This window comes from Chionomys nivalis, chromosome 11, assembly GCF_950005125.1.
Source record: "Chionomys nivalis chromosome 11, mChiNiv1.1, whole genome shotgun sequence".
Taxonomy (NCBI): Eukaryota; Metazoa; Chordata; class Mammalia; order Rodentia; family Cricetidae; genus Chionomys; species Chionomys nivalis.
In genome coordinates, this window is record NC_080096.1 from 22720854 (window position 1) to 22731246 (window position 10393).

A 10393-nucleotide genomic window follows, 5' to 3' on the forward strand; every position below is an offset into this window, starting at 1 on the left:
AGTAAGGGGGTGGTTTTCTTTTTTAAGTAGGGAAAGCATTGAAAAGGACAAGTTTAATGATCATATTTAACAGTTGAAACCCAAAAGAAAAACTGGGCAGCCGGGTGGTGGTGGTGCACGCCTTTAATCCCAGCACTCGGGAGGCGGAGGCAGGCGGATCTCTGGGAGTTCGAGGCCAGCCTGGTCTACAAGAGCTAGTTCCGGGACAGGCACCAAAGCTACAGAGAAACCCTGTCTTGAAAAACCAAAAAAGAAGCTGGGCGGTGGTGGCGCACGCCTTTAATCCCAGCACTTGGGAGGCAGAGGCAGGTGGATCTCTGTGAGTTCGAGACCAGCCTGGTCTACAGAGCTAGTTCCAGGACAGGCTCCAAAACCACAGAGAAACCCTGTCTCGAAAAACCAAAAAAGAAAAAGAAAAAAGAAAATAACCAATCGTCACTCATTCCTGGGCCACATAGCATCCAGACACTCGTAGCTGGTAAGTGTTGAAGCAACAGGATCTCTTCTAACCTATATAGGGAGAACCAGAGCAGACAGGAGACCTGGCAACCTGAGCGCCTGACCCAGAAGTGTTGGTTGATTGTAGTGCTGGCCAGGAGGGAGGTTCCATCACTGCAGCGCTATTTATAGACCTGGCAGAGGTCCTGACTCAGTCCTCCAGAGCAGCATCCAATGCCACAGGAGAGTAGCACCCTAGCCAGGCTGCCCAGACCTAGGAAACACATTCATCTTCCCCTTTCCCTGAGTTAACAGCAGGCTGTCCTGACCTGGGCCACTGGCTGCTGGGGACCCAGGGATGTTGTTTCTGCCAACACTGATATAGGAATGTTTCCCAGGTAATTTAGACACCCAAACCACTCCAGGAAGGGACAGTATTTCCAGACTTCTGAACACCGAGGGCCAGGCCCCTCACAGTGGCAGAGGATCAGAAGCACCTGATGGGCCAGAAGCTTCAGCAGAGGAAAGGAATCCCCTCCACCCTTCTGGAGGATCTTTGGGATCAATGTGGCGTACATGGAGTATTAGTCTACCACCTCTGGCTAGAGCGGCCAAAGAAAGAGCCTCCTGTGCCCGACCCATGTACTGGCTAGGGAAGTCCCTATAGTGCCAGGATGCTGAGCATCTCCATCTTTTCTGCCTCAACCTAGAGAGGAAAGATGCCACCTGTAGGTTCTCTCCTACAGGAAAGCAGCTGAATTAAGGAACCCAGAAGCCCTTGTGCATTCCCCTGACGAAGGCCAGTGTCACGGTAGGCTGTCAATGGTATAGACCTTACTCCTTACTCAGCTGTTTTAAACCTTCCTTCAGTAGGCCTGGTTCAAACTTCCTAAGGTGACCCCTAAACCCCAGACATAAAGCTCACCTCTTTCCCCATCCTCTTTTTTTTTTTAAAGATTTATTTATTATGTGTACAGTATTCTCAGTATTCTGTCTGTATGTATGCCCGCATGCCAGAAGAGGGCACCAGATCTCATTACAGATGGTTGTGAGCCACCATGTGGTTGCTGGGAATTGAACTCAGGACCTTTGGAAGAGCAGGCAGTGCTCTCAACCGCTGAGCCATCTCTCCAGCCCCTTTCCCCATCCTCTTGATCACCTTGAAAGGGAACCCTTTTTACTTTTCTTTTTTCTTTTTAAATATTTATTTATTTATTATACAATATTCTGTCTGTGTGTATGCCTGAAGGCCAGAAGAGGGCGCCAGACCTCTTTACAGATGGTTGTGAGCCACCATGTGGTTGCTGGGAATTGAACTCAGGACCTTGAGCAGGCAATGCTCTTAACCACTGAGCCATCTCTCCAGCCCCCCTTTTTACTTTTCTGAGACAAGGTCTCATTAGCCATGGCTGGGCTGAAACTTAGTATCTATAGACCAAGATGGCCTTGAACTCAACAAGATATCAGTCTGCCCCATCTCTGGGATTAAAGACATTTTCTACCATGGCAGGCACAACTAACAAATTTTTTTTTTTTTTTTTTTGTTTTTCGAGACAGGGTTTCTCTGTGGTTTTGGAGCCTGTCCTGGAACTAGCTCTTGTAGACCAGGCTGGTCTCGAACTCACAGAGATCCGCCTGCCTCTGCCTCCCAAGTGCTGGGATTAAAGGCATGTGCCACCACGCCCGGCCCAAAATTTTTTTTTTTGGATTTTTGAGACAGGGTTTCAAAAAACAGACAGCCCTGGCTGTTCTGGAACTCACTTTGTAGATCAGGCTGGCCTTGAACTCACATAGATCTGCCTGCCTCTGTCTCGCAAGTGCTGAGATTAAAGTTACACACCGCCATTGCCCAGTTTTTCTTTTTTCTTTTTTGGTTTTTCTTTTTTTTTTTTTTTTTTTTTTTGGTTTTTCAAGATAGGGTTTCTCTGTAGCTTTGGAGCCTGTCCTGGAACTAGCTCTGTAGACCAGGCTGGCCTCGAACTCACAGAGATCCGCCTGCCTCTGCCTCCCGAGTGCTGGGATTAAAGGCGTGCGCCACCACCGCCCGGCTGCTGCCTTATTTTTATATGTTGCCTTTACCCACGCATTCATTTATTCCCATCACCCCCATCCTGCACACAAAGCCACCACCATTTTGTAAGGGGTTCCCTCCAAACGTGACGAAAACCAGTATTTTAAGTACATATCTAAGAGTAATATCTAAGAGTATGCTCAGTTCGTATGGTGAGAGTCAGCATGAGGACTCCTCCCGGTTCAGCTCCCAGTGAACCAAAGAGGGCTACTTTCTCTTTAAATGCAAATCACCTCCAGCCAGCTTAGCTCACACCAGCTCTAGTTCCCGGCTGTGAAGAGGGAGATTACAAAGAAGCACCGTTCCCCTACTCCAGACCCCAAGCCTTCAGGTCAGTGGCTCCCCAAGGGATGTGGGAAGGGAGTGATACAGAAGGGGGTGGGGTAACGCACCTGATGCTCTTTTTTGAAGCCAAGGTTCAGAATTGCGTGATTCCTTGGACACAGCCTCCCAGGCTGAGCACAGTCACTTACTGGCTCACACTGTTGCATGGGGAGACAGAAGTTGTCTCCCTTCTGCCCCGCCCCAACCCCACTGATGCTGCCCAGCTATTCTATGCTGCCCAGCTATTCTACGCTGCTGACGTAAATGCGTATGTTCCTACTCCATCATTGCCATCTCAGGAGTGAAGCGACAGCTTTTTGACAGCATCTTGGACCCTGACCCCATGGAGAGGCCCCAGCAGACCAGGTGCCTAGGCGATAGGGCTGCATGAGAGCAAGGCTAAGCTGTTGGAGACGTCCGTGGAGAGCCAGCCCCAGAGACTCTCACTGGAAGAGGCTAGAAGCTGTCCCAGGGACCTTCTAGGCACCCCTGGTCTTTGCAGTTGAAGTGGAAGAGAAATGCCGGTATCTAAGGGAGGTGAGGCTGTGAGTCAGTCATTCCTAGTCACTGTGGTGGACAGGTTGACACTAGAGCCTTCCCGGTGCCCCACCTTACGTTGGTCATATCTCCTACAGAGCGGGGCCTCCTTAAGACACCCGATCCTCAGTTGGCTCTCCTAGTCACGGCCACCTCTCCAGCCCCAGGCTGTAGGCTGCAGCGACAGGAAAACAGCAAGATGGGTCCACTCCAGCCCTCTCAGGCAGGTCCATGGGGTTCTTGGGAAGGAAAGGGCGTTGAGTAGCCTTGGAAGGTCCTTCAGATGCATAGCCACAGTCCAGCAACAGGCTGGCATCGGGCCCTGTACAGACAAAAGGACAGAGCTCCTGACTGCTGGACAGGAACAAGTTCTTGTCAGTTCTGAAGAGCTGCTGAGTGAAGGGGCGGTTTGGCCCTCTCCTTATCTTCCTTCCCAGGCCTGAGGTCCAATCAAGCACCCAATGGATGACAAAAAGAAGAAGAGGAGTCCTAAGCCCTGCCTGGCCCAACCAGCACAGGCCTCAGGCACACTGCGGAGAGTTCCTGTGCCCACCAGCCACAGTGGCTCCTTAGCCCTGGGACTCCCTCATCTGCCATCACCCAAGCAGCGAACCAAGTTCAAGAGGTGAGTACAAGAAGGGTGTTCAGCAAGAATGCAGGACCCTTAGCTATGGGCTGAGCACTATGGGAGGGAGGACCCCAGACATTAGTTGCCACGCGGTAATTGATGTCTTCGTGTGTACTGGCTCCACGTTCACGGGGAGGGGGTCGGGGGAGCGGGGGGGGGGATTGAGACCCAGTGCTTGCCCTAGGATGCACAGAGAGAAAGCAGGGAGACACTGGGACCAGAGTGGGGCTGTATCTCTGCAGAGGAAGTTGCTGGACTCCAGAGCTGAAAAGCTTGCCAGGCATGAAAACAAAGACATTGCTGGAAGGCTCCAGGAGTGCTGAATAAACGCCTCCCCTCCGCAAAGATTTTCCCCCCTATCGGCCTCAAACTCACAGAGATCCACCTGCCTCTGCTTCCCAAGTGCTGGGACTAAAGGTGTGCACCACCACTGCCTGGCCATTTGTCCCCTTTTATTTCATCTTAGCAATGCTGGGGAATTGAACTCAAGATATTGGGTATGACTTGGGAGGCAGAGGCAGGCGGATCTCTGTGAGTTCGAGACCAGCCTGGTCTACAAGAGCTAGTTCCAGGACAGGCTCCAAAGCCACAGAGAAACCCTGTCTCGAAAAACTAAAAAAAAAAAAAAAAAAAAAAAACTAAAAAAAAAAAAAAAGATATTGGGCATGCAAAGCAAGCGCTCTACCACGGAGCGACCTCCCTAGCCTATTTAAGTTCTCTGCTCAATTCTTTTTATGTTATTATTCTTTTTGAGACAAGGTTTCTTTTTGTAGCCCTGGCTGTCATGGAACTTGCTTTGTAGTCCAGTCTGGCCTCAAACTCAGAGAGATCTGCTGGCTTCTGCCTCCCAAGTGCGAGAATTAAAAGCATGTGCCAAGCCGGGCAGTGGTGGCGCACACCTTTAATCCCAGCACTTGGGAGGCAGAGGCAGGTGAATCTCTGTGAGTTCGAGACCAGCCTGGTCTATAAGAGCTAGTTCCAGGACAGGCTCCAAAACCACAGAGAAACCCTGTCTCGAAAAACAAAAAAAAAGCATGTGCCACCACACCCATCATGGTGGCACATACCTTGAATCCTCGCACTGGGTGGCAGAGGCTGGTAGATCTCTATGAGGCCAGCCTGGTCTACACAGTGAATTCCAGACCAACCAAGGCTGCATAGTGAGACCCTGACTGAAAAGAACAAAACAAAAAAGAATTTGGATTTGGATCCTACAGTATAGCTGTCCCCACTTGTTCCCGTGAGTACGGTGTGGTGTGCTCCTTTCCCTAGCATTCTATGAGAGCCGTGCTCCTGTGGACGTCTGTACCAGCTGCCCGTCCAGCATGGGCCAGGGTGGCTATAGAAGCTGTAGCTGAAGCTCAAGGGCTACTTGAGTAGTAGGGGATGCAGAAGGAGAGGAAGGCAGGCCTGGCTGACTGGAGTGTTCACTGTTACTCTGGGGAGCAGAATGTATTACCCTGCTGCAGCCAAAGCCACGCCTGCAAGGAGATGGAAAATACACAACAGTTTTGGAAGGAGAGCAGGAAGATTTTTGGTTAGAGGTGTTTTGCTGGCAATAAAATTGGAAAGGTTGCTGAAGGCCAAGGCCGAGTGACCCACCCAGAGTCCTAGAAGCTCCATGGGCTCTCAGACAGGAGGCTGGGTCCATCTCCTTGCAGGCACAGCTCCGGCTGCGGCCCCATGGATACAGACTTTCCGTCCTCTTCCTTCCTCCCCTTCCTTAGCTCCTTTCCCTCTACCCATCCCACTGCTCAGGGCAAGACCTGAGAACAAACATCCATTTGTGTTGGTGAGTGGGCTGGGCAGATGAAGTAGTACAGAGAGACATGGCACCAGAGATCTGGGCATGCCTGGCCCTTCCCAACACCCATGACCATGGTCATGTCCACTTCACCCAGAGTAGGCAAGGAGAAATGCCGCCCGGTGCTGGCTGGAGGTGGGGGCGGCTCTGCAGGCACGCCCCTGCAGCACTCCTTCCTGACTGAAGTGACCGATGTCTACGAGATGGAGGGGGGGCTGCTGAACCTGCTCAATGACTTTCATTCAGGTCGCTTGCAGGCCTTTGGTAAGTCCATGGGCTGGGGAGTTCTGTGGGTGGGGCTGGAGGGCCTGGTCTGGGGACCTGCTGGGTCTAGGGTCCCAGGCTGGCTCCTAAACTCAGGAGTTGTCCAGGGAAGGAATGCTCCTTCGAGCAGCTGGAGCACGTGCGGGAGATGCAGGAAAAGTTGGCCAGACTGCACTTCAGCCTGGACGTGTGTGGGGAGGAGGAGGACGAGGAAGAGGAAGACGATGGGGTCACAGAGGGCTTGCCTGAGGAGCAGAAGAAGACAATGGCTGACCGAAACCTGGACCAGCTGCTTAGCAATGTGGGTCATAAAACTGACTGTTTAGGATCCTGAGGGCACCAAGGGTGGAGAGGGCACAGGCTCCCAACTCTCCCAGTGAAACGTTTTGGGGTACATGAACCCAAGATCAGTGAGCTCCTCCAGATCCACTAATAGGGCTTCCCCTGAGCATCCGCGCTTGTTCTGGGTCCCCTCCTGACAGAAACCTCCTTTTCTCTCTGTTGACAGCTAGAAGATCTTAGCAATTCCATGTATCCTTTCCAAGGGGCTTAGTAGGGTCGTGTGTCTCTCAGCAGAGGGAGAAATCCTGCCTCCCTCTCGGTGTATACACACATAGCAAACATTCCCATCTACTGCAGTCCTGACTCAGACTTAGCCACAAACTCTCTGCATTTGAGAGGAGGAATGTAGATTTCCTGACTACTAAGAGAAAATGGCATCACGAGTGGTGGCACAAATTAACCCAGCCCTCCTTCAGAAAGCAGAGGCAAGCCCTGGCACGATTACAATCTCGGAAGCTGACGTTCTACCCTTGAAGCTTTTCATAATTATCCTTACTTAGCCTGTGGCCTGGTGTGGTGGCACTGGACACACACACAGCCTGTGCGGGATGGGAAGGTAGGTAGGTAGGTGGAAACACTAGGGTCCAAAGCGTCACAGTCCTTGACTGGCACAGACAGAAGCTGCACTTGGCAGAGAACGCTGAGCCTGAGGAGCAGCCAGCGTCGTAGGTGTTGGACCCAGGCCTAGCTGCTTCTCTCCTTCCCTTCAAACTGTGACTTTTTACGAACTCGGGAGGGTTCCGCAGCCCCCCAGGTGCTATGAGGTGGAGAGCACTGGATGGAATTAAACGGAAAAGCCGCTCCTTTTCGGTGTCCTTGCTTTTACTATGCCTCTGTCGCACACTGGGTCGAGAAGAAAGGCTCGGGGCGGGACCGGGTGCGTAGTTGGGCCGGAAGAAGCCCTGTGCGTGACCCTGGAAACGACGGGCGGGGCCCTGTGTTTGCGCCTGCTCAAGAGCGGTGTCGCCTAAAGATGCACTGCGCAAGCGCACGCATGCGAAGGATGCACAGCACAGGGCGGTTGGCGACAAAATGGACTCCGGCCTGATTCTTCAGAAGGTGTCGGCATTGCAGGTCGTGATAGAGCAAGTGCACCTCGGGTCAGGGACCGGGACCTTCGGGAAGACGCAGCTGTCACGTGGCATCCCTTTCCCCCACTGCACTGAAGAATGCCCTGCAGGGGCGGGGTTGGAAGAGCTAGAAGAACCTTAAAGCGAGGGGGAGGGTCCGGCCCAGCACTTTCCGCCTCCCAGAGCTCCAAACCACGGTTGCCTGTCCCTTCCCCATAACTGTGTTTTCTCTGGCGCTCCCCCCCCCCACCATGACCTCTCCAAGAAACATCTCTCTTTTGAGCTAGGGGTGTAGTTCAGAAGTAGAGCGCTTGATAGCATGTTCAAAGCCCTGGGTTCGATTCTCCAGCCGCCAATAACCACAAAATCGAGTGTGTTTGTCAAGATACCTTTTTTCTTTCTTTTCCTTCCTTCCTTCTTTTTTCTCCCTCCTTTTCTTTCGTGTGTGTGTGTGTGTGTGTGTGTGTTCCGAGACAGGGTTTCTCTGCTGCCCTGGAACTTGATCTGTTCCAAGAGTGGTCTTGAACTCAGAGATCCACCTGCCTCTGCCTCCTGAGTGCTGGGGTTAAAGGCTTGCGCCACCACCGGCCACCTCAAGATACCCCTTTTGTAAAAGTGTTAAGAGGCATTTTCCCCGCTTCTCCACATTAGGCTTGTATCCGGGGCTTCTTGGTCCGACGTCAATTCCAGAGCCTTCGAGCTGAGTATGAAGCAATTGTACAGGAGATCGAGGGTGACCTCAGCACACTTCGGTGGACTGGGGGCTGGATTCCCAAGCCCATATTTCTCCCAGAGGTAGTATATACCCCAGGGGTAAGAGAGAAGGAGAACCTAGTACAGGGTTCTGGGAAATGGTCTATACTATGTGTATGCCTTGTACCCCCAAGGCCAGAATCACTCACATTTCAATCCTTCGCCCTGCCTATTAGCCTACTATACTGTTTTCCAGACATCTGAGGGGTTTTAGCCCTTTGATTCCCATACCTCTCTGATTTTTCACAAGGCAAAATCTCATTGCTCCTGGAAAGCAGAGAAAATACCAAACCCAGAGCAGAAACTTTGGAGCCATTTCCCATGTAAAGACTCTGAGAAAGATGTCATCTTGGAGGAGATGGTGTTGAAGACAGGAGGGAGCCCAGAAAAACCAGGAAGTCTTTGCTCTTGGCTTCAGACTGAACAGGGCAGGAGAGCCAGCCAGGAGAAGACCAGAGATATCTCCATGTCCGAGGTGGACAATGCAGGTAAGTACCGCTTTGCCTAGATCAGGGCAAGCCCCTGACCTCTGGGCCTCTGCCTCCCAGCTGAAACACAAAAGAGTGCAAGATAAATTGCGCCCTTCCTCACCCTTCCCCCTGCCTGACTGATGAACCTGGAGGCTGCCAGGATTTAGGACTGGACTAGTTCCCAGTGTCTACCCCTCAAGGCATTCTCCTTTTCCTCCTTTCTTCAAAGAAGTCATAGATCTGAGACTGTCCCAGAGACAACATGAGCTCCAGGACCAGCGCAACCATTTGGCCATGGAGCTGCTGTGGCTACAACAGGCCATCAACAGCCGGAAGGAGGTAGGCACTGAGAACCTTTCTAAACAGGTCAAGGGTGGGGAGAGGCCTTCTGCCATTCCTGAGCAAGCTTGTTCCTGTTCTTTCCGAACAGTACCTCATTCTCAAGCAAACACTGAGATCCCCAGAAGCAAGCCAGACCAGAGACAATCCTGACACATGCCTGGACCACAGGGGACAGACCTGTGGGAAGACCTGGCTGCAGTCCAACTGCCTCCTTAAGGACCAGTTGTGTAGGGACGGGACCGTAGGAGAGCCGCACTCCGCAGATGACTCCTGCCGCAAGGGCAGATCGCAGCCCCAGAAGCCCCTGTACAGACTAGCCAGTACAGGCAAAGACACAGTTGGGGCTAAGGGCAGGGAACTGTGCTACAGGAAGGCTGGACCACAGCTACCTGCAGCATTAGACAGCCAGGCCGGAGGGGACAGGGCCACCAAAGGGCCAGATCATGGAGGACAGGCCTTTAATGAAACCTGCCTACAGCAGTTGAATCTCCTAGAGGATCAGACCCTTGGGGACCCCAAGTCTTGGAGTCCTTGTTCTACAAAGGCCATGACACAGCTGCCCCCCCTCTGTGGAAATCCAAATACTGTGGACACATACCCTGGAAAGCCGAGTTACAGAGAGGCTGACTGCCAAAGAGCTAGGCCACATGATTTGAGCATCTCAGAAGGCCACGTGCTTTGGGATGGGACATCTGCAGGGCTGGAACATGGTAGCCTGGATCTCAGAAGGACTAAGCCACCCAAGAGCCAGCACCCCAATGCTAGGAGTTCCAGCCATGGAACTACCAGTGAGCTTAGTGAGGAAGGGTGGGAAAACCAGAGGACTCTGCTGTGGAGATGAAGATCTTGTCTTCCCCAAGAGAGGATCAGTGGACGAGCAGATCACAAAAACAGGACCATCAGGCAAGACCCGAGGATCCAGAAGAGTAGGTTCCCAAAGGGGGTGCTATGAAAAGGCGATAAGGGACCTGGTTCCACCTCTGTCTCCTGCCCTTGCTCCTGGCCATTGGTAGCTGTCAGGCCAAGCTGCAGGATGGTGCTGGCACAGTAGGGGGGAAAAGGGCCAAATTTCACCTTCCCTTGGGGTAAGGAAGGTGGGAGGATTGTGGAGAATAAATGTTTTTCTTGGTTATGAGCCTGTCTTTTATCTCGTGCATCTGACCAGGACCGATTCGGGGCCACCTAGGTCACCTCCCACTCCCACAGCGCAGCATCCCCAAAGCCAGCTAGCATCCTCCTTGGGGAGCAGCCCCCAGACTGATTACACTTGATCTCAATTTGAAGGAGCCCAAGCCCTGGAGAAGACTGGATGTGTGTGGGAATCTCTGTCTTCCTCACTCTGAGCTCAGG

The 10393-nt window shown here is 52.4% G+C and overlaps 2 protein-coding genes across 6 annotated transcripts; both read left to right on the forward strand.

Annotated features, from left to right (window-relative positions):
• Positions 1–2716: 2716 nt before the first annotated feature.
• Positions 2717–7209, forward strand: Ccdc28b (coiled-coil domain containing 28B). Of its 4 annotated transcripts, XM_057784800.1 has the most exons (8): positions 2717–2840; positions 3133–3370; positions 3469–3593; positions 3808–3995; positions 5900–6066; positions 6174–6367; positions 6575–6597; positions 7023–7209. In XM_057784800.1, exons 4-8 carry the CDS (start codon positions 3832–3834, stop codon positions 7075–7077), a joined length of 603 nt encoding a protein of 200 aa, XP_057640783.1. In that variant the 5' UTR covers positions 2717–2840; positions 3133–3370; positions 3469–3593; positions 3808–3831; the 3' UTR covers positions 7078–7209. The 4 variants fall into 4 exon arrangements, with proteins under 4 accessions (XP_057640783.1, XP_057640786.1, XP_057640787.1 ...); XM_057784803.1 differs by lacking the exon at positions 3469–3593; XM_057784804.1 differs by lacking the exon at positions 3469–3593 and having other exon boundaries at positions 3133–3199.
• A 132-nt stretch (positions 7210–7341) lies between these two features.
• On the forward strand, positions 7342–10175 carry Iqcc (IQ motif containing C). 2 transcript variants are annotated; one of them, XM_057784798.1, is made up of 5 exons: positions 7342–7482; positions 8130–8273; positions 8482–8719; positions 8931–9040; positions 9132–10175. In XM_057784798.1, exons 1-5 carry the CDS (start codon positions 7441–7443, stop codon positions 9882–9884), a joined length of 1287 nt encoding a protein of 428 aa, XP_057640781.1. In that variant the 5' UTR covers positions 7342–7440; the 3' UTR covers positions 9885–10175. The 2 variants fall into 2 exon arrangements, with proteins under 2 accessions (XP_057640781.1, XP_057640782.1); XM_057784799.1 differs by having other exon boundaries at positions 8934–9040.
• The last annotated feature ends 218 nt before the right edge of the window (positions 10176–10393 follow it).

Bases quoted from the DNA above. Each gene is read 5' to 3' on its own strand.
- Ccdc28b (XM_057784800.1), top strand. From the start codon at position 3,832: ATGGATGACAAAAAGAAGAAGAGGAGTCCTAAGCCCTGCCTGGCCCAA. The intron at 6,067-6,173 runs GTAAGTCCATGG...GGAGTTGTCCAG, and splicing joins AGGTCGCTTGCAGGCCTTTG to GGAAGGAATGCTCCTTCGAG. The intron at 6,368-6,574 runs GTGGGTCATAAA...CTCTGTTGACAG, and splicing joins TGGACCAGCTGCTTAGCAAT to CTAGAAGATCTTAGCAATTC.
- Iqcc (XM_057784798.1), top strand. From the start codon at position 7,441: ATGGACTCCGGCCTGATTCTTCAGAAGGTGTCGGCATTGCAG. The intron at 7,483-8,129 runs GTCGTGATAGAG...TCTCCACATTAG, and splicing joins AGAAGGTGTCGGCATTGCAG to GCTTGTATCCGGGGCTTCTT. The intron at 9,041-9,131 runs GTAGGCACTGAG...CTTTCCGAACAG, and splicing joins CCATCAACAGCCGGAAGGAG to TACCTCATTCTCAAGCAAAC.